This window comes from Drosophila navojoa, chromosome 3 (assembly GCF_054131105.1).
Source record: "Drosophila navojoa isolate 15081-1374.11 chromosome 3, UAZ_NAV_1.0, whole genome shotgun sequence".
Taxonomy (NCBI): Eukaryota; Metazoa; Arthropoda; class Insecta; order Diptera; family Drosophilidae; genus Drosophila; species Drosophila navojoa.
This window is the reverse complement of record NC_142891.1, coordinates 16,048,841-16,074,494: the sequence shown is the minus strand read 5'-3', so window position 1 is coordinate 16,074,494 and position 25,654 is coordinate 16,048,841. Positions and strand designations below refer to the sequence as shown.

At 35.8% G+C, this 25,654-nt stretch overlaps 5 protein-coding genes across 18 annotated transcripts in view; 4 read left to right on the top strand and 1 right to left on the bottom strand.

Moving 5' to 3' along the window:
- Window positions 1-356: 356 nt before the first annotated feature.
- On the top strand, window positions 357-2,398 carry LOC108658768 (UPAR/Ly6 domain-containing protein bero). The gene is made up of 3 exons (XM_030386117.2): window positions 357-561; window positions 634-810; window positions 2,013-2,398. The coding sequence occupies exons 1-3, from the start codon at window positions 501-503 to the stop codon at window positions 2,219-2,221; spliced, it is 447 nt and encodes a 148-aa protein (XP_030241977.1). The 5' UTR covers window positions 357-500; the 3' UTR covers window positions 2,222-2,398.
- A 2,607-nt stretch (window positions 2,399-5,005) lies between these two features.
- On the top strand, window positions 5,006-7,477 carry LOC115563345 (UPAR/Ly6 domain-containing protein bero). The gene is made up of 3 exons (XM_030386116.2): window positions 5,006-5,255; window positions 5,312-5,488; window positions 7,169-7,477. Exons 1-3 carry the CDS (start codon window positions 5,195-5,197, stop codon window positions 7,375-7,377), a joined length of 447 nt encoding a protein of 148 aa, XP_030241976.1. The 5' UTR covers window positions 5,006-5,194; the 3' UTR covers window positions 7,378-7,477.
- Window positions 7,478-8,495: 1,018 nt separating this feature from the next.
- On the top strand, window positions 8,496-10,782 carry LOC115563344 (UPAR/Ly6 domain-containing protein CG9338). 2 transcript variants are annotated; one of them, XM_089258370.1, is made up of 4 exons: window positions 8,496-8,892; window positions 9,011-9,161; window positions 9,254-9,427; window positions 10,432-10,782. In XM_089258370.1, exons 2-4 carry the CDS (start codon window positions 9,113-9,115, stop codon window positions 10,668-10,670), a joined length of 462 nt encoding a protein of 153 aa, XP_089114496.1. In that variant the 5' UTR covers window positions 8,496-8,892; window positions 9,011-9,112; the 3' UTR covers window positions 10,671-10,782. The 2 variants fall into 2 exon arrangements, with proteins under 2 accessions (XP_089114496.1, XP_030241975.1); XM_030386115.2 differs by having other exon boundaries at window positions 8,497-9,161.
- Window positions 10,783-11,098: 316 nt separating this feature from the next.
- On the top strand, window positions 11,099-13,472 carry LOC115563346 (UPAR/Ly6 domain-containing protein bero). The gene is made up of 3 exons (XM_030386118.2): window positions 11,099-11,370; window positions 11,477-11,653; window positions 12,300-13,472. Exons 1-3 carry the CDS (start codon window positions 11,313-11,315, stop codon window positions 12,509-12,511), a joined length of 447 nt encoding a protein of 148 aa, XP_030241978.1. The 5' UTR covers window positions 11,099-11,312; the 3' UTR covers window positions 12,512-13,472.
- Window positions 13,473-13,751: 279 nt separating this feature from the next.
- sky (GTPase-activating protein skywalker) overlaps window positions 13,752-25,654 on the bottom strand; it is a 55,341-nt gene continuing 43,438 nt past the window's right edge. For 3 of the 13 annotated variants that reach the window (XM_030386109.2, XM_089258366.1, XM_089258365.1), the window contains 8 exons: window positions 20,084-20,208; window positions 19,675-20,003; window positions 19,080-19,251; window positions 18,558-18,587; window positions 17,425-17,511; window positions 15,795-15,953; window positions 15,507-15,727; window positions 13,752-15,359 (listed from right to left, as the gene is read on the bottom strand). In XM_030386109.2, coding sequence (XP_030241969.1) covers window positions 15,218-15,359; window positions 15,507-15,727; window positions 15,795-15,953; window positions 17,425-17,511; window positions 18,558-18,587; window positions 19,080-19,251; window positions 19,675-20,003; window positions 20,084-20,208 — 1,265 coding nt within the window. In that variant the 3' untranslated portion in view covers window positions 13,752-15,217. Of the gene's footprint in view, window positions 15,360-15,506; window positions 15,728-15,794; window positions 15,954-16,808; window positions 16,866-17,424; window positions 17,512-18,557; window positions 18,588-19,079; window positions 19,252-19,674; window positions 20,004-20,083; window positions 20,209-25,654 lie in introns of all 13 variants that reach the window. The other 10 variants (XM_089258369.1, XM_089258367.1, XM_030386099.2 and 7 more) reach the window with 6 other exon arrangements.

The following is a 25,654-nucleotide window of genomic DNA, read 5'->3' as shown; positions in this document are numbered from 1 at the left end:
TGTTAGTTTTCACAACAATAGGCTTACCTGAGCCACACCCTACATAAATTTCCACTCAAAACAAAACTCAAAGTAAGCAGCGCAGTCGCCGTTACGCTCAATAGTTTACTTCATAATATTATGTGGCGTGAGTGAAATCTTTTCTTTTATTTTTATGCGAAAAACAGAGAGAAAAAACTGATTTGAAAAATCTAAACAAATGCCCGAAAACCGGTTGAACAAATACTCAAAACACACCAAATTTTTCCAACACTCTCAACTTTTCTCACTCAAACCGTGCTTGGAGTGAGCGGCGCAGTCGCCGTTGCGCACAGAGAACCGAGTGAAATGAGTATGGGGGATGTTGGATAGACGACAGTGGATGGCCGGTCGGACGTCTGAACGGGGCAGCAGAATTGTGAACTTGTCAGACGTGCAGCAGACATTGTCAGCAGAGGTTGGGAGCGATTCCAGCGAACGTTGCAGCGAAATAATATTAAATAAATAAACATTTTTGAAACATGGTGTCTGCCCTGAAATGCAGTTTGGCCGTGGCCATTATGATTAGTCTGGCCTGTTCGGGTGTGTATATTTTCGACTGACCCAGAAAAGCAACCTGTTTGAACTAATCCAAACTTTGTCGTCAACTTGCAGCCTATGCCATCAAGTGCTACCAATGCGAGTCGCTTACCACACCGAAATGCGGCCTGAAATTCGAGGAGGATGAGACTCTGTTGATTGATTGCGCCAAGATTGGGCCACCGCGCAGTCTGCAATCCTTCTTCCCAGTCCAGAATGCCACCGGCTGCATCAAGAAGACGCTCGAGAGCGGTAAGTCCGTCCATTGTGCTCATCTCTCATAGATAATCATAGATAATCTCATATCAAACTCTCGCATTGCCAATCTGCGGCATCCATTAGCGGCGGCTCTCATGCGAGCATAGAAATTCGCATTATGGTGCGACGCGTCGCTTATGATGTCATTTTACTGTACTTGATTTTTGTTTTGTTTCTTTTGTATTCGTGTATCGTGTTGTGTTCAGACTGTTTGTGTGTTTTGCGCAGTTGCTGGATTCTTGAGCTGGTATCACGACATTGTTGTGCTTTCGGTTTTTCGTGTAATTTCGTATAATTTTGAGATTAGTGTGAGAAGCGTATTGAAATAATTATGACGTGATTCCACTTTTGCGGGTGGGGAGCGTGAAATTTAGCTCTTAGCATATTTAAATATCTCTTTCAAGTTAAGATTGCCAGCGAATGACAAATAGGAAAAGATACAAAAATATTTGGTATTTTTTTTTTACATATTTTAATAATTAAAAATCCCGCTGATGAATTTTTATTAAAAACATTTCAAATATTTTTCTCATTCTATTTCTCTATTAAAATTATTTATTATTCACATTTTATTATAATTATAAAACAAGATGTTTTAATGCTGGTCCAAAAATGTGTGCCAAAATAATAAAAATAGGAATTTTGTTTTTATAGTTATACTCATTAACGCAGTTAAAAGAGTATATTTGTTATGGCCAATATTAATTTTGATGTATGTATTAACGTATAGAATATTATTATATATATGTTAGTAAATATCAATTAAGTTACTGTAGACGAGTATTATCTAGTCGGGGGTAGCCCACTGTAATTGAAGTCAATTTTGTTCTTAGCTATATACATAATTGCTTGCTAATCAATTAAAGCGAATTTAAGCGGCTTTGCTGAGCTCATCAAAGCAAATCGCACATCGCAAATCGAATTCAAGCGTGAAAATGATGCCAACTCGTAAGTTAATTACAAATCTTGTTGACTCAAGTTGTTGCCGTTGACTTGAACAATGCGTCAGGCAGCATAGAAAATTATTGTATTATTTTTCAGACGACTGGCATTGTTAGCCGCAGCTGCCGAACAATGAACTCATTTGTGGGTTTGAATATAATTTACAAGCTATTTATTTTTTAAGCAAAGCGTGAAAGTATTTTTTTCTCCTTTTGTTTACTAACTATAATTCTCACCTTCATTGTCACTTTTAGTTGTGGGACATCCGCAGATCGTGCGCAGCTGCTACTTTGGAGATGTCAGCAACATTCAGAGCGGCTGCCAGTCGGATCCCTCTCTGCCCTTCGTCAAGCAAATCGGCTGTGATGTGTGCACCAAGGATGAGTGCAACGGCTCCTCCTCCATCGTCCCCATTGCCGGTGCCATCGTGCTGTTCTCTGCCGCGGCTCGTCTGCTGGCCTAGATCGATCTCTAGCGTTTGGCTATAGTTCTTAGCTCCTGCTCGTATTTAAGTACTATTCTGCATCAGTTGTCATTTTGATTTGCCTCATAGTTGTGACATATTCTCGTTTAAATTTGTGCTTATTCCATATGCAATTGTAATTCAATAAACTATTTATGGACCAGTGACATAAAACAATCATGCGAACTTTAATTCATTTGCAACATCATTTCCAGAGACAGTTAACTACAATAAACCATAAATGGCGCTGGGCTTAAATCATGTTATTTTCTTCAACAGTGCTTTTATGATTGAGAAACAAGGTCATGATAAATAAATAAATTTTATATAAGTAACTATTCAATTGATAAACGACATGCTTAAGAATTGCAATTATGTTATCAGAAAAGAAATGTTTTTCAAAAGGTCATAAACTAAGGTTATTATTTGCAGATATCTTTTTTTTTACATATATATCTATAGAGATTATATAAATTTAGACCTCACTAATGAATTTTAATTCATTTTGATATGCAGGGCAAGATTTCTTATACGTGTGATATTTGCTGAGTGGCATATGAACAGTATACATACATATATACCACAGATCAAAGGAACATTTTTGGAATATAAGTGAATAAATTTTTGTTTAATATTTTGTCCATATTATTTATTACACACAACTTTTGCTCTTGGTCTCTCTAGCAGTTTCTACATTATATGTTTCTGCAGCGCTTATCATCTCCTCATATCATCTTCTCCTCTCTTAATTTCACCCGTCTGTTGTCGTGTTCATATTCATTAATTCCCTAAGATATACATATACATATATATGAAGATATGTATATGAAGCTTGTAGTCAGCTCTTATCACCAGGACCTGCATACCCTTTATATCATGCTAGCATATAGTATATATGACTGTCTCCATTACGATTTACAAAGTCTGTGCCAAAGTTTTTTATGTGTTTCGCGAATGTAACGCATTTACGGAATGGATTTCACGGCGTATCGAGTTGCCAGCGTAGGCCTCGTAAATTGTGTGACTCATCTACAATTGCATGTCCAGAAAAAATACACCAATTAACAAAAAAATAAACGCCACAGCCCCGCCCAAGCCCAACACCTGAAAGTTCTAATTAGCCATAAACAGAAATGTTTATAAGAGGCTCAGAGCCCAGAAATTTAACAATTAAACTGAGGAAAAAGGTCAGGCAATGCAATGAACTGCCCAACAAAATGCCCACATCTGAGGTTGTTTATATGTGTGTGTGTGTGTGAAAGTGTGCGGGTGGGTGTGGGTATGTAAATGTGTGTACGTGAGCGAGTGTGTCTGCATTATTAATTATGTTTAATTGAGTTAAATTTGAGCGTGGCTGCCAAGTCAAAGTCGAGTTTACAAAGTGTTAAGCTCACATTTAACTCATTTAACAATGCGCAACGCATCGAGGAGGTCAAAAAACTGCATATGAAGCTAGTGTGCGTCTATGGGGTGGGGGAATGGAGTAGGGGAATTTCCTACTCGAGCTGCAGCAGCTGCAGCGAGCTGCCTCTCAATTAACCCAAACTCATTTGGAATAATTTGAAAAAATTAACCAATTGAGCAGCATGGAAAATCATATAAGTGCTGAAATGGAAATTGAACGGATGCATGGGAAAAACCACTTAAACCAATTCTGTGGGCTCTAAGTAAAATATATACATTTTCCATTCGAATGCAATTACGTAAAATATTACTAATTAGGTAATTAGAATTTAAGTAGTAGAAATTGAAATATTTAATAATTATAATATTTAATCAATTTAAATATATGAAAATAAAAATATGTTAATTTTTTATAAAGTTTTGAGCCCAACGAGATGAATGCAACTTATTTTCATCATATTTTCTACTAAACTAAATTTGTTTTTATTACCATTATTATATGTTTTGTAGAAAAATCGAATTGAAACGTAAGGTAGATCAGCAAGACAAACAAATTAGGCCTGTAAGACTAACAAAATGATGTGCTATACACATTCTATATAGTGTTAAATCTAAAGACTCAATTATCTTAGTTTTATTACATTGTTAATGCATCACATAATTGTTATTATCATGACAATGGCAATAACAATTAAAGCTATGCTTGCAAATTAAAAACTAATTAATTAGATTTATTTTGTTTCAGAGTTGTTCACCAAGTAATTTCCTCTAGTTTATTACGCATCAGGAATGAAAAGAAACGCTAATAAATAGGTAAACAAAAGTTGAATATGATGAGTCGAAGATAAAATACTCTGAAAAAAAAAAATAATACTAAATTTACAATATTGTGTTGCACATTTCTCAACTAAGTGATAATGCCCCATACGCACTCAAAAGAGAAAACTAAACCAGTTTGTACTACGAGCATGAAATGCTGAATACTGAATGGATCGCATACAAATTAGATGCCACATACTGATGCATAGCAACATGACATAAATCAGGCTTATATAATTCCATACACTACTATCAAAAACATAAAAATAACAATAACAATGTGTGTGTATGTGTTTGTTTGTGTTTACAGATGAATCGAGTCAAAAGAAAAAGTAAATAAATAAGACAACATTTGTCTGACATCACCCGAAACAAGTTCTCCGATTCGTAATACACTTATACGTATATGTATATAGCTATATATACATAACTATATTGTGCATATAAAAACAAAATTGCGGTCATTTGTCTAAATGTTTGTGTGTCAGCGTAAAAATTCTAAAGTCAAAATTCAATTGAAAAGTGCAAAAAATACACATACAACCACACGTAACAGTACTCACTCAAAATGTGAGTGAGTTTTCTGTTTTGTTTTCAATTTGAGCGCAAAGCGAAGGCGCGTTCGCTTGGCTAAGTTAGAAAACAAACTGGAAACCATCAGACGCCAACCAGTCGCCGTGCCGTTCAGATCTATAATACTTACAGCGGTTACTTTGTGCTCGCATCAACAACCCCATCCAGTGCTTCAGAATGGTTTCGAAAGTGGGTCATGTCTTGGCTTTGGCCATTCTGGCCGCCCTCGCCAGCACGGGTATGCAACAGTTGGTGCCGAAAGTATAGCAACATTGCTTCAGATTCCATTTACAGGCTATGCCATCAAGTGCTATCAGTGCGAGTCCGTGACATCTCCCAAGTGTGGCGAGAAGTTCGAGGCGGATGCCAACCTGCTCTTGGACTGCTCTCGCATTGCCCCGCCCCGTTTCCTGCAGATCGGCCCCTTCAGTCGCAACGCCACCGGCTGCATGAAGAAGTCCATTGAAGGCGGTAAGTCTCAACTCCAACGTGATGTCATCAACTTCAAGTTGTTGCGCATTCAATTAGCTAATTAGTTTTAGTCGTAGTCGAACTAAGCAGGCCCGTGGGCGTCGACCATGTCCGTCATTTGGGCTTACAATTAGACAGACTAGGCGTATACGCTATTTGTAATTGTGAAGGCTTTCAAGTACACATCTTAAAAGGAATAATTATTAATAATTTTATTAAAAATACCCATTTATGGGTTAGTACTCTCTTTATTGATATTTATGTATGTATATGTATTTACATATGTACATATATTAAGAGGCCCAACCCTCTATTCAGCTCGAATGTGGGAACAAATGTGCGGATCGTGTGATCTGAACCGTTGAGTTTCAGCCTTCTATTTTGCATTTTAAAACAATTATCGCACACTCGTGTTTGTCATGCAAAATTGTGCGATAATCTTTTTTTTTTGGTTTTTAATTTATAGCTGGATAACTCTCCAGTGAAATGAGCATATATAAAATCATATTATTTATTACTCTTAACCCGTTGAAGTTCTCATTGTCATTGGATATCTAAAATGCTAAAAAATTAATTCAAATTGAAGTAACTTCTTCGTGTTGTGTTTCTCAATTGTAATTTCATTTGTTATTCAGAGAAAAAAAAAACTGCCAGGGAGATCATTTCTGCTGCCGAGGCATTGCTACTAAAAATGACATCAGAACTATAAAATGTATATGAGTGCGTTGTGATCTTTGTTTGCTTTTGAAGATGAATAATCTTTAATAATATATATTACGAATTGCTGATTTTACGCAGTGACTTAAATGTATTTTCAAAGATTTAGAAAGAGGTTTAAAGTTAAGAGCATAGAAAAGCTGTGAGAAAAAATCTGAAAAAACTAATTTTAATTTATTTTAGCGGATAATTTTCATTTATTTTTAGGAATTCAAAGAACTTAATATTTTTGAATATTAATTATTTTTAATTTAATTTAAAATTATTTTTAAGCTTCCACTAATCTTGATCTTAATATAATCATGTGTTGTAAAAGATGATTATAAAATACAGAATCTAGGTATTTTTAGCAGAGCTTAATTTAATTCTGAATTTCGCATCTTTATAAAGATTTAAATAGCATTTGCAAATATTTTAAGGCATTACAAATCGAAATTGCCAAATCAAGAAATGAGCAAAGGCGCCACTGCTCTTAATTGGATCAACAATTGAATTGAGCAAGTTCTGTCAAACGAGCAGTGTAATTAAGTAGCTGTCAGGCTGTCATCCATAAATTAGTCACGGCTGTATTTTAGTTATCTCATTTTAATTGTCTTAGCTTAGCTTTCGTAGTCATTAAGGTTCTATGCGAACTGCGCATTATTTCAGTTCCCATTTACAAAATTGGTAAGGCCTATGTAAAAAAACCCCAAGTAATGCTAATTAAATTCAAATAACAGTTAATCGACGTTGGAACAATGACAGACCTTGAAAAATAATCAGCGCTAAGGGCACAGAGCTTAACAGGCTCCGTCACCCTGACGGTGTCGATGTCAACGCGTCTGATTAGCATTCGTTAACTTGTACATCACAAAGTTTCAATATGATGACGATGCATCAAAATTAGCAAAGTTTTGTAAATCGCTTATTGTTGCATTCTTCTCTCGGGATTAATTAACATTTTGTATTTTTCGCTCTTTTTAGTGCCCGGCCATCCGCAGATCGTGCGCAGCTGCTATTTCGGTGACATCAGCAACACGCAGACCGGCTGCCAGGCAGATCCCTCGCTGCCCTTCGTCAAGCAGCTCAGCTGCGATGTCTGCACTAAGGATGAGTGCAACGGCTCCTCCTCTATCGCCCCCATTGCTGGAGCGATTCTGTTGTTCTTCAGCGTGGCTCGCCTCTTGGCCTAAATTGTTACTGGAGTCTTCAACTGCAGTTCGTAATTTAAAATCGTAAACATTTTCAATGTAACTTATGTATTATCAAAATTGCATATCTTTTTTATGTAAACAACAATAATAATTTAAATTTTTATTGACAAATTTAATACAGCATTTATACCGAATTTAATCTTTCTAACAGGAGGTGTTTTGATTAAAAGGCCAACGTTGATATAGTCATTCAGGAAAGTGAAATGTGGATATTGGTTTTGTGCAATGTCCGTCTTGCAGCCCGTCCGTCCGTATGAATGCAATTTTTCCCGACGCCATTCAAGCTAGAGGCTAGAAATTTTGAACATATACTCGTGTTTACCCACGAAATACGGATATGCAAATTATCTTGTCAAATAGACCGGGTAATTAATATTAATAAGTCAATAGCTAAAAATTAAATTAATTAAAATAAACAGAAAAGAGTATCAGAATGAAGTTAACGTGTTATTTTACAGAATAATGTTATGACTCTGTTAAATACTAGTAAGAAAACATTACTCAGTTTTGTAAGTAGACTAGATTGAATAAGTAGCAAGGCTCACGCTGACTTGCATAGCAATCTTAGATAGCCTTTGCTTACAGCATTTCTCTTGTACATACATACATATACAAATATGTATGTGTAACTATATATGCAAATCAATTTAGAGCTCTTCAGCAATTCAAATTTAATTGCTGTTCAGTTATAAAATCGTTTATCTACAAAACACGTCCTCTGGCATCCACACTGTCATCATTAACGGAAACGTATTGACAATGTGTCCCCAGTCAAAGCTGTCTTTGCGTGCAAGGCCATAATTAAAGCTTCTGTAAACACTCCCCCATGACAACACACGCACACACACGCATATATGCTGTCGAGTTGGTTGTGCTCTTTGGCAACTTTGTTAGCTCTCTTTGCTGATATTAAATAAAGGGGGCAAAGAGCTAAATGAAAACGTTTTGGCCTCTTCCTCCATATGCGTGCTATAAATTCTAGATAGAATATATATATTCTTTTCCGTCTGGGGGGAAACTCATTAAAATTAGACAATTTCAATAGGTGGTTGCCCAGACTATAGAAAGGAACCGCTGAGAGCAAGTGTGAGAAGTGGAGAGAGAGGCGCAGAGTGAGAGCCCAGAAGTGGAATTTGGAAATGCTTTTGGCATTTCTCAGTTTAGTTTCGAACGTGGCCGTCGACTGACGGACGGCTGAGGCGATTTCTGCTGTTTTATAAACAGAACATACCGGAAAATCTCTGAAACAACAATAACAACAACAACATCAAAATCTCGAGAGACGGGCGACTGTTGTTAGACATCGGTGTGGAAATTGTGGCAAAATATAGAATGACGCGTGTTTACCGTGCATACAAATATATCACAAAAAATATAATACAAGTATAAGAAATGTGTAACAACGCGAGTAATTTATAGAATCATATACAACAAACACTTTCAAACCAAATAATTCGTTTCGTGCTGAGTGAAAGATTTATAAATACAACAAAAGTACAAACAACAACAAATCCAACACAAGAAATTTTCCATAAAACAAGAAATGCCAATGTGGCAATTAAAATAAATATAAATATATATAGACATACACACATATATATGATATTTTCAGCCATAAATTCCATAGATCCGTGCAAATTGCTTACAGCCATATAGCTGGGAAAGTATTTTGAGTTTTCCTTTGTTTGACTTGAACGCGAAAACATCAGTTTAAATGCAATATTTACTTTGCTTGAGCGCCCTGCTCACGCTGCTGGCCACAGGTTCGCACTTGACCATTTTGTCTTTAGACATACAAAATCGAGAATATATATATGTATATACATATATGTCTTTATATATTCAATGCCAACAGCTTACGCCATCAGATGCTACTCATGCGAGTCCGTTTACGAGGCGAACTGCGGCGAGAATTTCGAAATCGAGAATCATTTCAAGTACGATTGCGCCTTCATTGCCCCGCCCCGTTTTTTGGAAAACGAGCTGTCCAACAAGAACGCCACGGCCTGCGTGAAGCGCGTTTTTCGCGGTAAGTATTTTCCAACCACGCCGCACCACATCGCATGACCGCAAACTATGAATAAAACTCAAAAGGAAAGTGTGCGCCACAACTTCGTAGCTTGACCTAAAAACATGTCCTTCAATCGTTTATTGTGGGCGTTCATTATATCGCTGCCAACCATTTCCTATTTTTATGAAAGCGCTGCTCTATAAATTTATCAATGAGCATTAAATGTGTATATAAAGTATTGATGCAGATGTGTGATCTATATGCATATGAGATTCGATAAAAAATATAGGCCGGTTTAATAAGTGATTATAATAAACAAGTCAGACTTGTGTTAAGAACGTTTAAATAGCGTTAATTCATAAATGAATTATGAATGAACATGAGTATATATACTGTTTAAAGACTTTTAAATACTCTATCCAATCTTTTTACTTGCTTGAAGAACTGTTTAACAAATTCCACAATATAATGTGTCATTCATTTTTTTATTTGCGACTTTCATTAATATATTTATTTATTTATTTATATGTTATTTTTATTTATTATCGTAAATACAAAAATTATAACAAGCGAATCTTTTTGCTATAGTTAGGAATATTTCTTATTGTTTCCATAATAAATGAAAAATTTGCAAAAATATATTACAATATGTTTAGCAGCATTTCAAGTTAACAGAAACTTACTTTAAAATGAAAGGAGCTCAATCTCTAATATTGCAAGCAATTGAGCCTTAACTGGAATATAACAAAATGAGAAACATTCTATATGAATAGGTTGAATATATCACAGCTCAGTTCACTCATTGTTCATCCAGTTCATGCATTAATTCATTCTAGTCTCTAAGTATACTCGGTTCTCTAAGTAAATGCAATAAGCTTGTCAATTAATGCCAACATAGTGTAAGTAAGTTGTCTCACACGAGACACACACCGTTTAGGTTTGTTTATTTAAGAATTGCTCCTAAAAGTATGCCGCAAAACTAGTTTCACTTAACTGTTGTTTGCCTCGTGAATCGCACACAGAAAATGGCGTCAAGAAGGTCGTCCGGGCCTGCTACTTCGGGGAGGTGAACGAGACGGAGATTGGCTGCAAGCTGGACCCCACGCTGACATCCGTGCAGAATGCCAGCTGCCACGTCTGCAACAATGAGAACTTCTGTAATGGCGCAACGCAGCCCGAGCTGGATGTGTGGAAGCTGCCGGCGCTGGCGCTGTTCATTGTGGCAGCGCAGTGGCTGCGCGCTGGCCAGCGGGATGTATGAGGCATATTTGAGGCATTAGACATTAAGTTGTTGTTGTTGTGAATGGCAATGGCCGAGAAGGCGAGAAAGCTCTAAAGGCCAGCTAATAAAATCTAAATTAATGTAGAATAAAGCGAAATTTGTTTATTTGTGCGCGCAGTGAACTTACGGGGCAAACGGCGTGTGCGGCATCAGCAAGGGCATACACACACAAGCGCACACACAATAGCGCCGTGTATTTTGCTCCATTTCATGTTTCATGTCAACGGACATTTATTTTCGGCTATCAAAATGCCGTTCATACCATTTTCATGTATGTGTGTGTAGGTGGCTGTGTGTGTGTGTGTGTGTGTGTGACCAGTACTAGACGCGGTCAGGCAAATGAAAAGCAAATGTGTTATATGGAAAAAAACAAGAAAGAAAATAGCGCAAAAAGAATGAATACAAAACTCATCATTCAGAATGCGATTGGCGTTGGCTCAGTCTCGTGTGTGCAGCTCGTCCGGCTGGTTCGGCCATGTGACGCTCCGGCGCGATCAACGGGGCCCAATCTGTGCACTCATTTAACACACTGAAACAAACTATCCATCATCTGTATTCGTACCTGTGCGCGAAACCCACACACACTCCCGTGCCCCCGCAAAAACATACAAGCCGTTGGTTATGTTGGGGCATTGGGCGTTGACGCTGGGGCTGCTGCTCGCAACGCTATCGGCCACAGGTGAGCGCATCGAACGTGTCATACATTGTTGACACACATACTAAACACACGCAAAAAAAAAAAGAGAAGAAAATAAAATAAATAAACACGCACACACGTTTTACAGCTCTGGCCGTTAGCTGCTATGAATGCGATTCCGTCAACGACTCGAATTGTGGCGATAATTTCCAGCCAGATGACATTGCCAAAACAGACTGCGATTCCATGGAGCTGCCGGAACATTTGCGTGCTTTCTATTTACAAAGGCCCGAAACGGCGTGCCTAACCAAATACTATAGCGACGGTGAGTACGAGAAATCTATGGGCGATATTCTCGCTAATAGAAGCTAAACAAAAGATGCGGGCAAAGGTTGAAGAGCAGAAAATGTATTAATAGGTGTGATAAGTAACAAATGACTGTTCTGGATATTTCGATTAAAAACTATTGAAAGCATTAGAAAGTGGGCAAAAATTTAAAGATCTATGCACATAGCTGAATTGTAAGAAACATTAAATCCGATCCTTACACACCCAAACAGCTCAATCAGTCAGACAGCTTAATTTTATATATATTTAGTCTCATTTATAACAGATCAGAGTCTTTGAGCTATAAGATATATGCGCACTCAATATTATCAATTTTAGTTATAGTAAAAATATATTTCTAATAACAATCAGCTATATATAGCTTCAACTGTAATCCTTTCACTTACCTCATTTGGTACATTCAGATTTTTGGCTCGCTATCAAATGTGACGCGCATTTGTAAACTGAACTATTGTTTTTTTTTTTTTTTTTTTTTGCAATAGAAGTGCGCAATAGTTGATTAAAAATTCGCAAATTACATTGGTAAACGGGAAGTGAATGGAAAATATAATTTGGTGTGTGTTTACTTTATAATATCTTCATGTCCGAATTTATTTGTGGCTGGTCTTCATGTTTGCTTGCAGCACCTGGTGAAACGCTGTTTGTCCGTCGTTCCTGCATATTTGGTGATTTATCTGTATGTGACGAGAACCCGGATCCGGTGATGCCGCAGCTCAGCTTCCTGGGCTGTGTGTTCTGCCATAAGGATTTTTGTAATCTGAGCTGGCGTTGCGTACACGCCCACAATTTAGTGATGGCCGCCATGCTGGGACTAATATACCTACTTAACCTATAATTGTGAATCTCAAAACAATTTCTGGAAATTATAAAAAAATCACTTTTTGATATATTTGTTTTGTTTTTATTGTTTTTTTTTTTATACATCCACTAAAATGATTTAACATACACTTTATATATATAATAATAATAATAATATTTATATATATATAATTTTGTTTTAAACATATGTAATATATAATTGGGCATATTTTTCCATTTTATTCGTTTATTACTGTATGTGTGTGTGTAATTGTTTGCAATTCATAAAATAAAATAATAATAAAAATAAAAAAAAACAATACGATCTTTAATTCAATTAGCAAACGTCGCGTATGCATGTATATATCTATATATTTGTAGGTATGTATTTTAATTTATTATTATATTTTTCAGTTTTGCATAATATAACGTCAGTTGAGTTCGTATATATATAACACACTTAGATGCCACTATATAATGGTTGGTTATTGTACAATTAATTTCATCGAAACCTAACAACGACTACACATAGAGAACAATTCATATAAATGTATATTTATATATATTCGTATATATATATAGAAAAACAATGTGAACAATTGTATGTACAAAATATAATGAATTAGTTGACTGTTTGTTGCCCTTTGCCAAATACTGTTCATATAAATGAGCGCACCCGCAATCGCCTCCATCTCTCAGCCTTAGCCTCAGCCCAACGAGCGTCGCGTCGGAGCATTTGGTGTTGTATGAATAGTCAACCGAGTAAATTAAAAATCTTTTATCAACAGCGCAGAAACAAGTAACAAATATATTTTTATACATATTTTTTTTTCTTTGAGTTGATCAAACGTTTCAACTAGGCTATCATGGGTATAATGCTGCTTACATACACAATATTCTTTCAACAACACAGAGAGTTTAATTGATAAAAACTAAAAGTTATAAAATACATATATATTTATATTATTTTTTTGTTTGTTATATTTTCGTTTAAGCCAGTCACAAAAATAAATTTTACAAATTTCGCTGCCACGCCTTGCCTTTGTGTGAGTGTGTGAAGTGTGTGTTTCGGGTATTTATTTGGAGTACCAGCTCCGAAATGTGTCTTGAGTCATTTGTTTGTGGAGTTGTGATCTATGCGATCGAAAATTGAGTGGCGCATAGACTTTTTGAGTCGGCGCAGCTACAGCAGCGAAATCGCAACTTTTCTTCGTTTTTGGCATAATTTACATACATGTATATAGTTTCTATTACTGTTTACGTATTTTCTATATAAGTTGTTTGTATTCGTTGTGATTGTAACAATTCGCTTGAGTAGTGCAAGGAGCAGTCGCTAAAATGGGCGTGCCTAAGCGCCAATAAGAAACAAAGCAAAACGAATATTGTGCACAGCATGTTCTCAACAATTTTCTCTTTTCTCTGACTAGAAAAATGGAAAGAAATGATAAAGTTGTCGCAATAAGAAGAATAAAATAAAACAATTCAAAACTTGTTGTCTGCAAAAAAGAAAACAAAACAAAAATCAAGTATAATTTGAGCAATGCACAAATGGAATGAATCTTAAATAAACATTGAATTTGTTGTAAGCTTTGGATACGGATCATAAATGAGATCAATATGCGACATGTGTGCACACCCCCAACCCCTGCCCAAGCAACCCCATGGCCCACTCTGTCTGCTTCCGCCTTGCACGCCCAAGTAGCTTAAGTGTGGCTTCTAATCGTAGCTATAGCATGTCTATAAGAATTTTATATAACTATTACACTGCTCTGCAAGTTACGTGTTTGCGGTTTGCTTTCAATTCATGCGGCGATTTCCAGTTAACAGTGATATATGTGTACATACATGTAATAGGTAAGAAAATAAAAAAGTTTCCAATGCAATTTACAAAGTATATAATTTATACACATATGTAATAATAATATTAATAACATTTATAACGAATTCAGTCAAGTCAGTAAATTTGGTTTACAGAAAGCAGAAAAAATAATAATAATAATAAGAATACCAATTACAATAAACATAATAATATTAACCAAAAGTGTGCAGACAAATTCAACAAGAAATTTTGATTTGATTTTTCTCTTTTTTTTAGTGGTTTTCAGATTTTCGTTTGCTTTTCATTTAAGGAATATATTTTGTTTGTTGTCTGCTTTTTAAAGTCGTTATATAGAAATAGGTTTACGTTTTACGATTTACATTTAGATATACATATATATAGAAATATATATTATAATATAGTTTTTTTTTTTATGAATAACAACTATCGTATAATGTATATAATTTCAAAGCTTTTGCGTTTTGAAACATTAACTCACAGAGTATTTCCATTATATAATATATAATTTGTTTGTTTTTCATTCCCGCAATGGGTTTTAAACATTTAACATTACAACGACAATGACGACAACGAGTGTTGCCTTTTTTTTTGTTTCGTTTTAGATACATATTTATAAATAAACTTTCTTAAATGTTTACACAAATCTTCTTCGTCTGCCTGTGCATCATCATCTCTCTATCTTCTTCTCGGCTTCTGCCTAATATTTCCGCAAAAGCCGGATGCACAAGCGTTCACGTTGCTTGCGTCTGTGTGTCTGTTTGTGTGTGTATGTGTGTGAATAGGTGTGGATGAATAGGGCTGAGAGGAGCATAGGTGCGGGTTTCTCTTAACGCTGAGCACTTGAACATCGGCGGGCAATTTGGTTTCGGTTTTGAGTGTTGGGTCCATGCGGCCCTAATGACCTTAAACGCCCACAAAGCCGTACACCTCCAGTACGCGTATCTCGAAGTCGCCCGATGGACAAAGCGGGGGATTGTTGAAGGTCTTGCAGCCGTCCGTCTTGCCAAATCGTATATTCTCGTCCATCCAAATAGCTTGGCCCTCACTGCAAACAACAAAGGAAGAGAAATCAATTATGGTTTTCTAATTTCCAAGAAAAATCAAGTTTAAATTCCTAGACAGATTTCACCGACTAATTCAAAAGCAACATAATAATGTCATTGTTTAGTTATACATATAGATTTCAACTCACCCGCCGCCAATTGTTATCATTTTGGAATCGGCTGCCATAAAGAGTTCTGAGCTATGGCCCAAATCGCGATCGCCCTCGATGCCCACCCAGGGGTATTTGGCACGCTCGGGATACAGAGAGAAGAGGAAGGTTTCGCCGGTGCCAAAGTAGGCCTGTCTCTGGCCCTTGTCATCTTTGACGTTGCGCTCGAACCAGCGCGAGGAGCAGTAGGCGCCAAATACCTAAACACCAAATTTTCATTGAATTAGAAGAGCACGATAATGACATCATAATTACACATTAACTTACTTCATTGTTGCACGTTTTGATCATCAGCAGCGTGGGCTCATGCTGCTCGACGCGCACGTAGAAGGTGGTCAGGGAGCAGCCGTGCTCCTCGGTGGTATAGAGCAGCACGGGTTGGTACATTGTGATTCGCACGGGCAGCCAGGACCACAGCGTGAACAGCTGTCAGAAGGAATAACAAAATTCATTAGGGAGACATTCAAATTAACCAAAACATTTTTTTGGGAATTAGCGGAGATATATTATTAGGCAAAAAGTTAACTACAATTAACTATAAAAAAAGGTAGCATTAGCCAATGTTTAAAACAGTTAAAATAATTATATATACTCTATATAATATGTAAACACACACAAATAACAAAATTAGGCGGGGCGTGTGGTAGATACAGAGAGGTAAACGGGTTGACAGCAAGAGAGCAAGAGCGACAGCAATTGGGACTAAAACATTTTAACTAAAAGGCCAAAAAGAATTAGAGTAACTAAAAGCCAAGTTAATACATGAGCTATATAAAATGAAAACAAATGAAATTACTGATTTAAGTACGAAAACGATTATGCTTGAATTATCTGTATTTTTTTTTCTTTTGGCCAGCAGCAGCGCATGTTAAACTGTATGATGTGACTGTCAAACTGTCGGCCTGCCAAACTGCAGAATGAAGTGAGATTGCGATTTGTGTAGGCTCTAAAAATGGAGACGTATGGTTAACCAATACAAGGGACGCACACACACACACAAACACACAATTAGAGAGAGTGGGTGGAAGTAAGACACAGACAGAGAGAGAGAGAGAGAGTGAAGAAGTGTTCTTGGGAGTTAGCACTAAGTGGGGAAGGACTTTTTGTTAAGTTTTCTAATAAAACGGCACACGATGTAATTGTTTTATATACATATGTATATATATATTTTTAGATTGGAATGGGAATTTCTTTGGATCATTCGCGTTTTTCACGTTTTGCTTGGTATTTTTTTTTTTGTTGTTGGTAAAATGTTGGCTCGTAATAGATAGATGTGCTTACAAATTGTCTATCCGTCCAGGTTTTAATGAAATTCGTTGTGCCCGGTAAACCAAAATGCTATGAAAAAAGATGATATATAGCAATGTCAAGATTAGATGCGATTCGAATTGAATGATCGATTTGCAATTTGACATGGGATACTGTTTTCATTGGGTCGGGGGAGGGGAGGAAACGGGATGCTGGGCCCTTCTGCTGCTAAAGACTATAATCGACTTAATTTTAGAGCAAATAAATAGAAAACAAAAACTCAAATCAATTAGCTATAATAATTTAATAGAAAATATTGCCAACAAAAGGGGAAACTCAATCATTGCATACATCATCCATCATCAGAGGGCATGCAGAGTGAACTATATATTAAGGGAAGGTGAAGCACTTCGATAAGAAGTGCCGTTGAATTACAGAGTGAGAGAGTGAGTGAGAGAGATAGAGAGAGACTTGTGGGTGCAGTTTGATAAGCGTAAACATTCCGTTGTCTTAGGTGTTGTTGTTGTATGTTGATAATCTTGCTTTACAATATTACTTTAAAAAATAAGAAATTTTATATATTTACGTTGGGATATACTAGCAAAAAAAAGGTTTAGCAAATGGCGTTTTGACTGCTCTCTGGACTTACATCTTCGTTCTTACAGACTTGACTTTTCAGATTGTGTATGGGATAGACACCCATGGCGATAGCTCTATGACCAGGCGACTTTTCGCCCTATATACACAATGGCATATATATATACATTTAAATATATATACATATATTTAATTTTTATGCATATGATATATAATGTCAGTTTCGAGAGAAATGAAATTTGTATGTTGATAAGCGCACGAATTTTTTTTTTTTTTTTTTTATATCAGTTTTTTTTATAAATATTTTTTTTTTTTTAGATTTATTTTAATTAAATTTTTTTTTTTTTTCATTCAAAGTTTGCCAAGGCAGCGCAAAATACAAGAAAAGTAGAAATAACAGTTTTATATTTATATATATTATATTATGTTAATATTGGTATATAGAGTGACAATTTTTGGCATTAAAATTGGGTATGTATTGTGGTTGTTGTTGTTTTTGTTTTTGAATGTGTTTATTTATATGATTCTTTGTATGGCCTTGGAGTGCAAACGAAGTGCGATAAAATGAAAAGTCCAAGAAAAAATTATAAAAATAAAGCGGATCGCAAATGCAAATTTGTGTTAAGAAACGGAACGGAAACGGATAAAAAGCTTTGGATTAATTATTGTTGTTGTTTCGTGTTTGTGTTGTTTTTGGGCTTGTTAGGCTTTGATAAAAAGTCAGAGAAACCAAACTCAAGCACAGTTTTTATTGTAATTAGTTTCTTTTAATCATTTTTCGCAGTAAACATTCATAAAACTGCAGCAAAAGAGGAAAAATTCAGAGAACACAACAGAAAATAATTGGCCGCAAAAGCGCTAACTCCTTTAGCCGAAAATCCTCTAGAAGTTCCTATCTATTGGATAATCAGCATAAGTCATTGCCTTTAACCAATTAGTTTTAAACTCAAACAAAACGTTAAGAACATTAAATTTTTGGATCCTGCGCATGGCTTTTTTATTTATTTTTTATATTAACTGCAACATGCGAAGGACTCTTCTTTTTTAGTTAATTAATTATGAAAAACAAAACAAGCAGATTTGGAAACATCAGTCAGCAATATCATCATATAGTATATAGAAATATATGATATACATTATATTTATATATATAGATATATCTAGAGATAATTTATAGCCCCATACCAAATTGCGACAGCTCTCGGAGTGCAGCTTCTAGTTTTGTTTTTCAATTGGTATCATTTAAAATATTTGTTTATATATTTGAGTTGTTGTTGTTTGTTGTGGATGTTGTTGTTGTTGTTGTTGTGCGAGGTTTGAAAGAACACAAAAACAAGAAATTAATAGAGTTTAAATAGAGTTGATTGTTTAAATAATTAATTGGTTAAGTTGTAGAAGTGTGTGCGGTGCTCTGTGTGGATAAAGAGTAATCATTTCATATATTTCAACTGAACCTGAACCTAATTTCAACTAAAGACTGAACAAAATTAAGGTTGGGTGGGGTTGTTGTGTGGCTCCAAAGACCCTTGAGAACTGTTAAATCGAGTTATACATATGGGAGCAAACGTAGTTATATATATATAAATATATATATTTACGTTCCTTTTGCCTGGCTGTTTGTGTGGTTCTGAGTGGTTTCTGGTGGATTCGGAGGGTTCGTGTATGTGCTGTTCTGTTTGAGACTGCGCTGGTCTCGCGTTTACCTACCTCTCGTATGGTCAATGTGTGTGACATCATTTGGATGTTGACCTGCGACTGACTAGTGGGCAGATTATCACTTGAACGCGATTTGATTAATTGCTTCGAGCCGCTATTAAGCGCGGATCGGCTTTTTAGTAGCATTTCAGTCTTGATAAATATTCTAGAAATATACTGGGTACTGTAAGAAGAGAAAAAGAGAGAGACAAACATATATTAGAAACAGTTTCGCAAATTATTTTACTTATTTAGTTTAGTAGCGTATATCATGCCATGTCATATCAGCATTTGTATATTATATTTGAAAACTTTGCTATAGTTTGAACAATTTAAATGATTTCGGATTCTCTCCTCTGATTCCGATACCATATTACTATGTTAATTACGTTAAATAATTCAAGGTATCAAATTTACTTATATGAATATGTGCATATAGATGATCACATTAAGTGTAGGCATATCAAATTAAAACAGACTTTTAATTTATATCTATTTATAAATAAGAATGCTACAACTCTTGTATATATTATTAATAATTATTTAATATAATCTATCTCCATTTTGTTGTTATTATATCGTCTTCAATTAGTACAAGTCACTATACCTGAGTCCCCTAATACTAAAAGCGGCATGGAGCAGCTTCGCCGGCGATACTGGTATCTTTTTGCAGAACTTGATGAGCGCATTGCCAATGTCGTTTTTAATATTATCCGGACTCCATTCGTTGTTCGACTGGCATTCCTTATGAAAGAGATTGAGTATGACCAGGGCGACGCGATAGAGCACCTTAATGCCCTCATGAAAAAAGCAATCCATAATTCGCACCAAGTGCTGAAAGGGTAGACCAGCTAATATCCACCAGCACCAGTCCATGAATACGCGCTCCAGCTTCTGGCCTGGACAGATGCGTTGGAAATACGCAATGGCACTTTTCTATTAATTGCAGAAAATAAAATTAAATTAATTTGTTTTTTTTTTTTTTTAAATAATGGTAAATTTTATTTTGGACATACTGTGTGCTTTTTGGCTATTTGCATGACTGTCTTCCAGGTGACCTCATGCTGTAGTTTGGTTTGATTGATGAATGTCTTCTCCTTGCTGCCCACAAGTCCCGCCAGGCACAGGTAAGCTTCCTCCTCTGCAAGGTAAACAAGATGAGTTTAAATACAACATTAGATAAATTCTCTTCATAGGTATTATTCATAGGTATATATCACATAATATTGGAGCACTTGCTGGTTGCGTGCAATGCGTTATCAAGTTGCACTTGCTTGAATAATTACATGGAACTCAATAACAGACCTAACCTTAGCGACACCCTGCTAGCGCCCACTGCCTGCCGCCTCTGTCACTCTCGCCAGATCCCCACACGCACACCACTCGAGCCCCACTCTTGTGGTCGCGTATATGTGCGGCTTGTCTCTAATTTAATTGCACAATTTCAAATTGCAATTTGCAGTGCAGCTTCCTGAGGTCGTTCCACAATCCGCGTTCCGCGCTCATCGTCGTACTTGCGGTTGATGAGCTTTGTGTGGTTTTGCGGTGCTGCTGCAGTGAGTCGAGGGCGTTACCGCAATGACGAAGCGCAAATCCAATTGAGCGAATGTTAGACACACTCACAGAGAGGGGGTGAGGCCAAGAGACTTAACCTTGAAAATACCCTACATATTCAAGTCTTCAATTATATTTTTAATTGAATGAGAATTTAAAGCTCTATTCGCAGTGTAGTACAAGAGAAGCTTGAGCTATAGTATTTCATCTGAATTTTCACTTCAAGCCTACCTTTTAATACCTTTAAAGACTGTAGGGTATCTCAGTCTCAGTATATGCAAGCACTTGTCAGCTCTTTGCACTTTTAACGCTTTAACTTTGCGGAGCGTAGCTCCGGCTCGAGTACTTTGGAGCTCGTTCTGGCAATTGATGTTTTTATGGCAGCTTTTCAGAAATTGCCACGCAATTTGCTTATTAAATTAATCATTTTTACGCGCTGCTTCATGTATTTAATTTACAAATTAGCCCAAATTATGCGAAAATCTGCCGCGACGAGAGCAAACTTTGCCTCTAAAAATAACTCTCAGAGATATTCGAGTTATTTATTTAGCTCTGTGCTACCTATAATATTTATTCTCTTATTTCCCTCTTTTGTCGTGTTGCAGTCAAGTTTCGTGTGTGGCTCATTAGCAGCGTTAACTGTTGACAAAACTGATTACAACAAATAATAACGAAGTACTTAATAGACATTTAAAATGCAATTGCCAGTGGGTGTTGACGGCCAATTATTGCACACTCGCAGAGGGTATTATAGATTTTTTATCATGATATATCAGGGAACGTGTGAAATTTGAAGTCAATGTGTATATGTAATATAGAATAATAAATATTATAAAATTATATTATATAAATCTTATGCATGGAAACAGATCATCTGAGGGCGACTGAGCTTTAGAAATGCTTAAAAATAAAATAAATAACCTACATAACTGCATATACTGCTATACTATCATTTATATGAAGTTGATATAGCAACAAAAAAAGATTAGTACTTTTTGTATGAAATATTCCTTTGATTTCAAACAAATTGAATAATCTATATAATATAATCAACGCCGAACCACTTATCATATCTCTTTTCTAATGAAAACCGATCAAATACTTTGTGTTTCTTAAGATATCTCCAGTAATCACAAGAACATGCTTTACTTTTTAAATACTCCAGCAACAATCGAGCGGAAACAAAATTTATTATAACAAAGCACACCCAAGTTCTATATCTAGAGCATATAATATTCGGCGTGTAGATAGCAGGGATTTCATAATTATCATATTTTTAATTTTTCTATTTTTTTTTTTATTATTAAGCCCAATTAGCAATTTAAAGGCTTTAAGCTTTCTTTATGTTTCTATTTTTTTTTTTGCATTGAGTTGACATTTGAAATATAAATAAACGCCAGTTGCATTGATTTACACATACACATAGAGCACTACTACAGCACAGCAGCTGAGCTTTGAGCTGTTATCAGTATTGAGCTTATCAGTTGGCTTCGCTGCGGTTCGCATCGGTCTAAGGCAGTTTGGCTTAGTTTGCCATCGCCCTTAATAGTTAGTTCATTGTTTTGTAATGCTATCAATTGTTTTGACGACTGCAACAGAGTAAACGCAGATACGCATCACAGTTGTAGGACGCGACTTATCTGTACTTCTGTATCTCTGAGTTGTGTCTTATCATTTACGGAAACCTAAGAGCAACATATGATAAGAACAACTTCTCACTGCAGTGTATATCATTAAATATTTGACTTTAATTCTATTTAAAGCAAAGCGCGCACAGTTGCTTGTCTGTAAATCTGCCAAGAATTTCTTTTTTTAAAGCACAAATGTTGAATTAATCGTGCTCTAATTACTACGTTTGTCTAAAAATAGTTAACAGCTGCCACAGCCACTCACTGTTAAGCTTTTAATTGGACAATAGATTAGCTGCTTACGAGCAGAGGGGATTGGACGAACGGTTTTGCATTTTAATTTTATAACACCAATTGAACCGATAAGCAGCGCTAATATAAAATATAGTCATAATAAAACTGGTTCAAAAAATCGCAGCCCCTTTTCACGTTTCCATTTGACGTCAGAGCTCACGTGTTGCGGCCAGGAGTGGAGCTCGGGTGTGATAGTGGCACTCACTCTTCACTCAATCAATCATGTACGCAATGCGACTTTGATAGACTGCAGTCGAGCAGCAGTTAGCATTTGTGGTTAGAAACTGAGGAAGCCTTAGACAAAAAACAGAACCCAGCGCAAAAAATAAAAAAACCAAAGAACATAAACAATGTTTGAGAGAAAAAAATAAAAATAAATAACGAATCTCTAAACGTGTAAACAGCATTTATATGAAAGCCACACAAATAATTTAACATAGTTTTTTTTTGTTCTACTGTAGGAGCTGCTAATTGAGTTGAGCCATGTGGAAATTGCAATGCCCTTTAAAAAACAAAACCGAAGAAAAACAGCAGCTGTTGAACTTGAAAAGTGCGAATAGGCATACAATCGTTTTTCATATATTAAAATTATTTATAATCTTCATATTTGTAAACATTTTTATCAAGGTAAAGGGCATAAGAAAATTCAGTTTATTTTTTATTATTAATCACACGATTTTGAGAATGTCAGATTACAATGTGTGAAGGCAAACACAATGGCCAACAAAATTATTATTAGTCATAAGGGATGTGTTCTGAATGGGAATTTAGTAAAAATATATTATAAATATATTTATAAAACAAAAATATATGTATGTATTTATATAAAAATATATTTTAATATTTTTTTTTTTCATATTTAAAAATAAATATTTGTTGTATATAATCATTCCTAATTGAAATAAACGAAAGCGCTTCATAATAAACACTCATTCTAAAAAACCTGCTAAGAGTTCAATAACTTGGCAATATAACACTATATATGTGTATATACATATAATAACTATTCCATGTTTAGTTGAGTCTCTGCCCTTCTGGCATTCAAGTCACGCATCGTTAGATATATAAGAGAGCTCAAAAGAAACATTGTTTGAGTGCTCTAATCAGAGTCGCAGCACTTGCTCAGGTATTTCGAGAGAGATTTTCGCAAACACTCACACCAATACACAGACGAGTACGTGCATGTATTAGTGAGCTTTCGCTTCTATGCTGAACCTTCATAAATATGCAAATGCTAAGCAAAGTCTTAACCCTCAAGCTCTATAAGTTCTTAGTGCGTCAAGTCGAATGATTTGGATTCTATATTTTATATCACAGAACACGTAAGACAAAAGTATTTATAGATCAGGGTGTTAGCTAAGGAGGGGGTGCTCCATGTTTCTCCATGTATGTATATGTATATAAAAGCCGTGCAAAAACAAATATGCACAGCTCGGATAATGTTTGGGTAGGGCATAAACAGAACGGCAGAATAACAAGCGGCCATAAAACAAAAGCAAACGCCAAGATGATATATAAAATGTGCGCATTTGTTTGGCTTCGTTGCGTTCGGGATTGAATTTGGGGAATGGAGAGAGAGAGAGAGAGAATGAGCAATATCTCGGTGCGAATTCGAATCTGAATGGGTTTGTCAATTGTATTTTATGCGAATTTTATGCTCACGTGCTGGCGTCATTAGCAACAATTTGCGAGACATGCCAAATAAAAGAAAAAAGACAAAAATAAACAACAATTATAGTTCTAGATCTAAGGCAAGCCAAAGCTAACAAAGCTAAAAATGTATGTCACATGTTGCAGCCACAGTAGTTATACGATATAAGTAAACTGTAAAAGTTTGCAAGCAAATTCATGTAATTAGATTTTACAGTATTTACAGTTAGTTAAATATTTTTAAAAGTAGAGGGATATTTATAAAAATGATAGTAATTTATCATATTAAATTCTTGTTTACTTTTAGTTTAAAAGATCGAGTATAAACAATTTTTAGAAAGAAGTAAATTTATATAAAATGCACAAAAGAAATGTAAACATTAAATTATAATCAAAGCTTATTATATTGTCACACATATTGGGTAGTCACTGTAGTGAAATATTTGTAGTCTTGTGCCGTTGATCTGTTACTTTTATTCCAGTGGCAAAACGAACAAAAATTTGCATAAAATTCAATGAAGACAACGCAGACAACGATTCGTCAATGACGTCAACAAGATGTCGGCAAGTAATGCAAAGTGTCAATATAAACATGATATACATACATATGTGTATACACACATATAAGCTGTGTGTACAAATGTATATAAACATAAATGGGGAGGCAAGTGTAAACGAATGTATATCAACATCTTGAACAGTTTTATACATTGTTTATATGCGACTTTTGAACTTGAAATGCACAAAGTGCTGATTGAGAATGCAACTCAAAATTTTATTATTATTTCTGCTTGCTGCTTCATCTTCTTTTCATTATTTTTATCGAGAAATATAATTTTTTTGCAAGCTCCTGTTCTGCGATCTTCTGACTAGTAATTTTGATTTTAGAAACTTTGTAGTCTAAACGAGGGATTGCTTACTATTTATAGTGTTTACCTTGAGTTTGACCCGGAATCGCAGTCCCCAGACATTTCAGTGAAATTTGTTTTATATTCGCAGTGTAAACAAACCTTCAAAACTCGGAAACGTAGACAGACAAACTAAGCGAGGGAGAAAGACATAAGTCGGCCTCTTTTCATGCCGCTCGCCGCTGGCTGCCGGGGTGAGCTTATCAGGCGCAGCTTTATCAGCTGCAGTGGGACCTACGCCTGCCTATGTGCCTCCCGATTTACGTCGCATATTAATCGTAAACGAAGACCTCTGCCAGCCCCTTCCTGCCTACGTTGGGTGCATTTAGCGTGCCGATAGGTATAATTCAAAAGATAATCCGTATTCTAAATTGAGTGCGGCACACTCTTGAACCCAGATGCAAATCGATTAATTGTCTTGTTTTTTCACAGGGAATGAGGGTGTTCAGAGTTCAGCAGCTGAGATTAATGAGATTACAAGAGCTAATCATAAATGAAAATATTAAAGGTTTACACAGTATCGAGGCCACGCGGCTGTCATTTCTAATCCCAG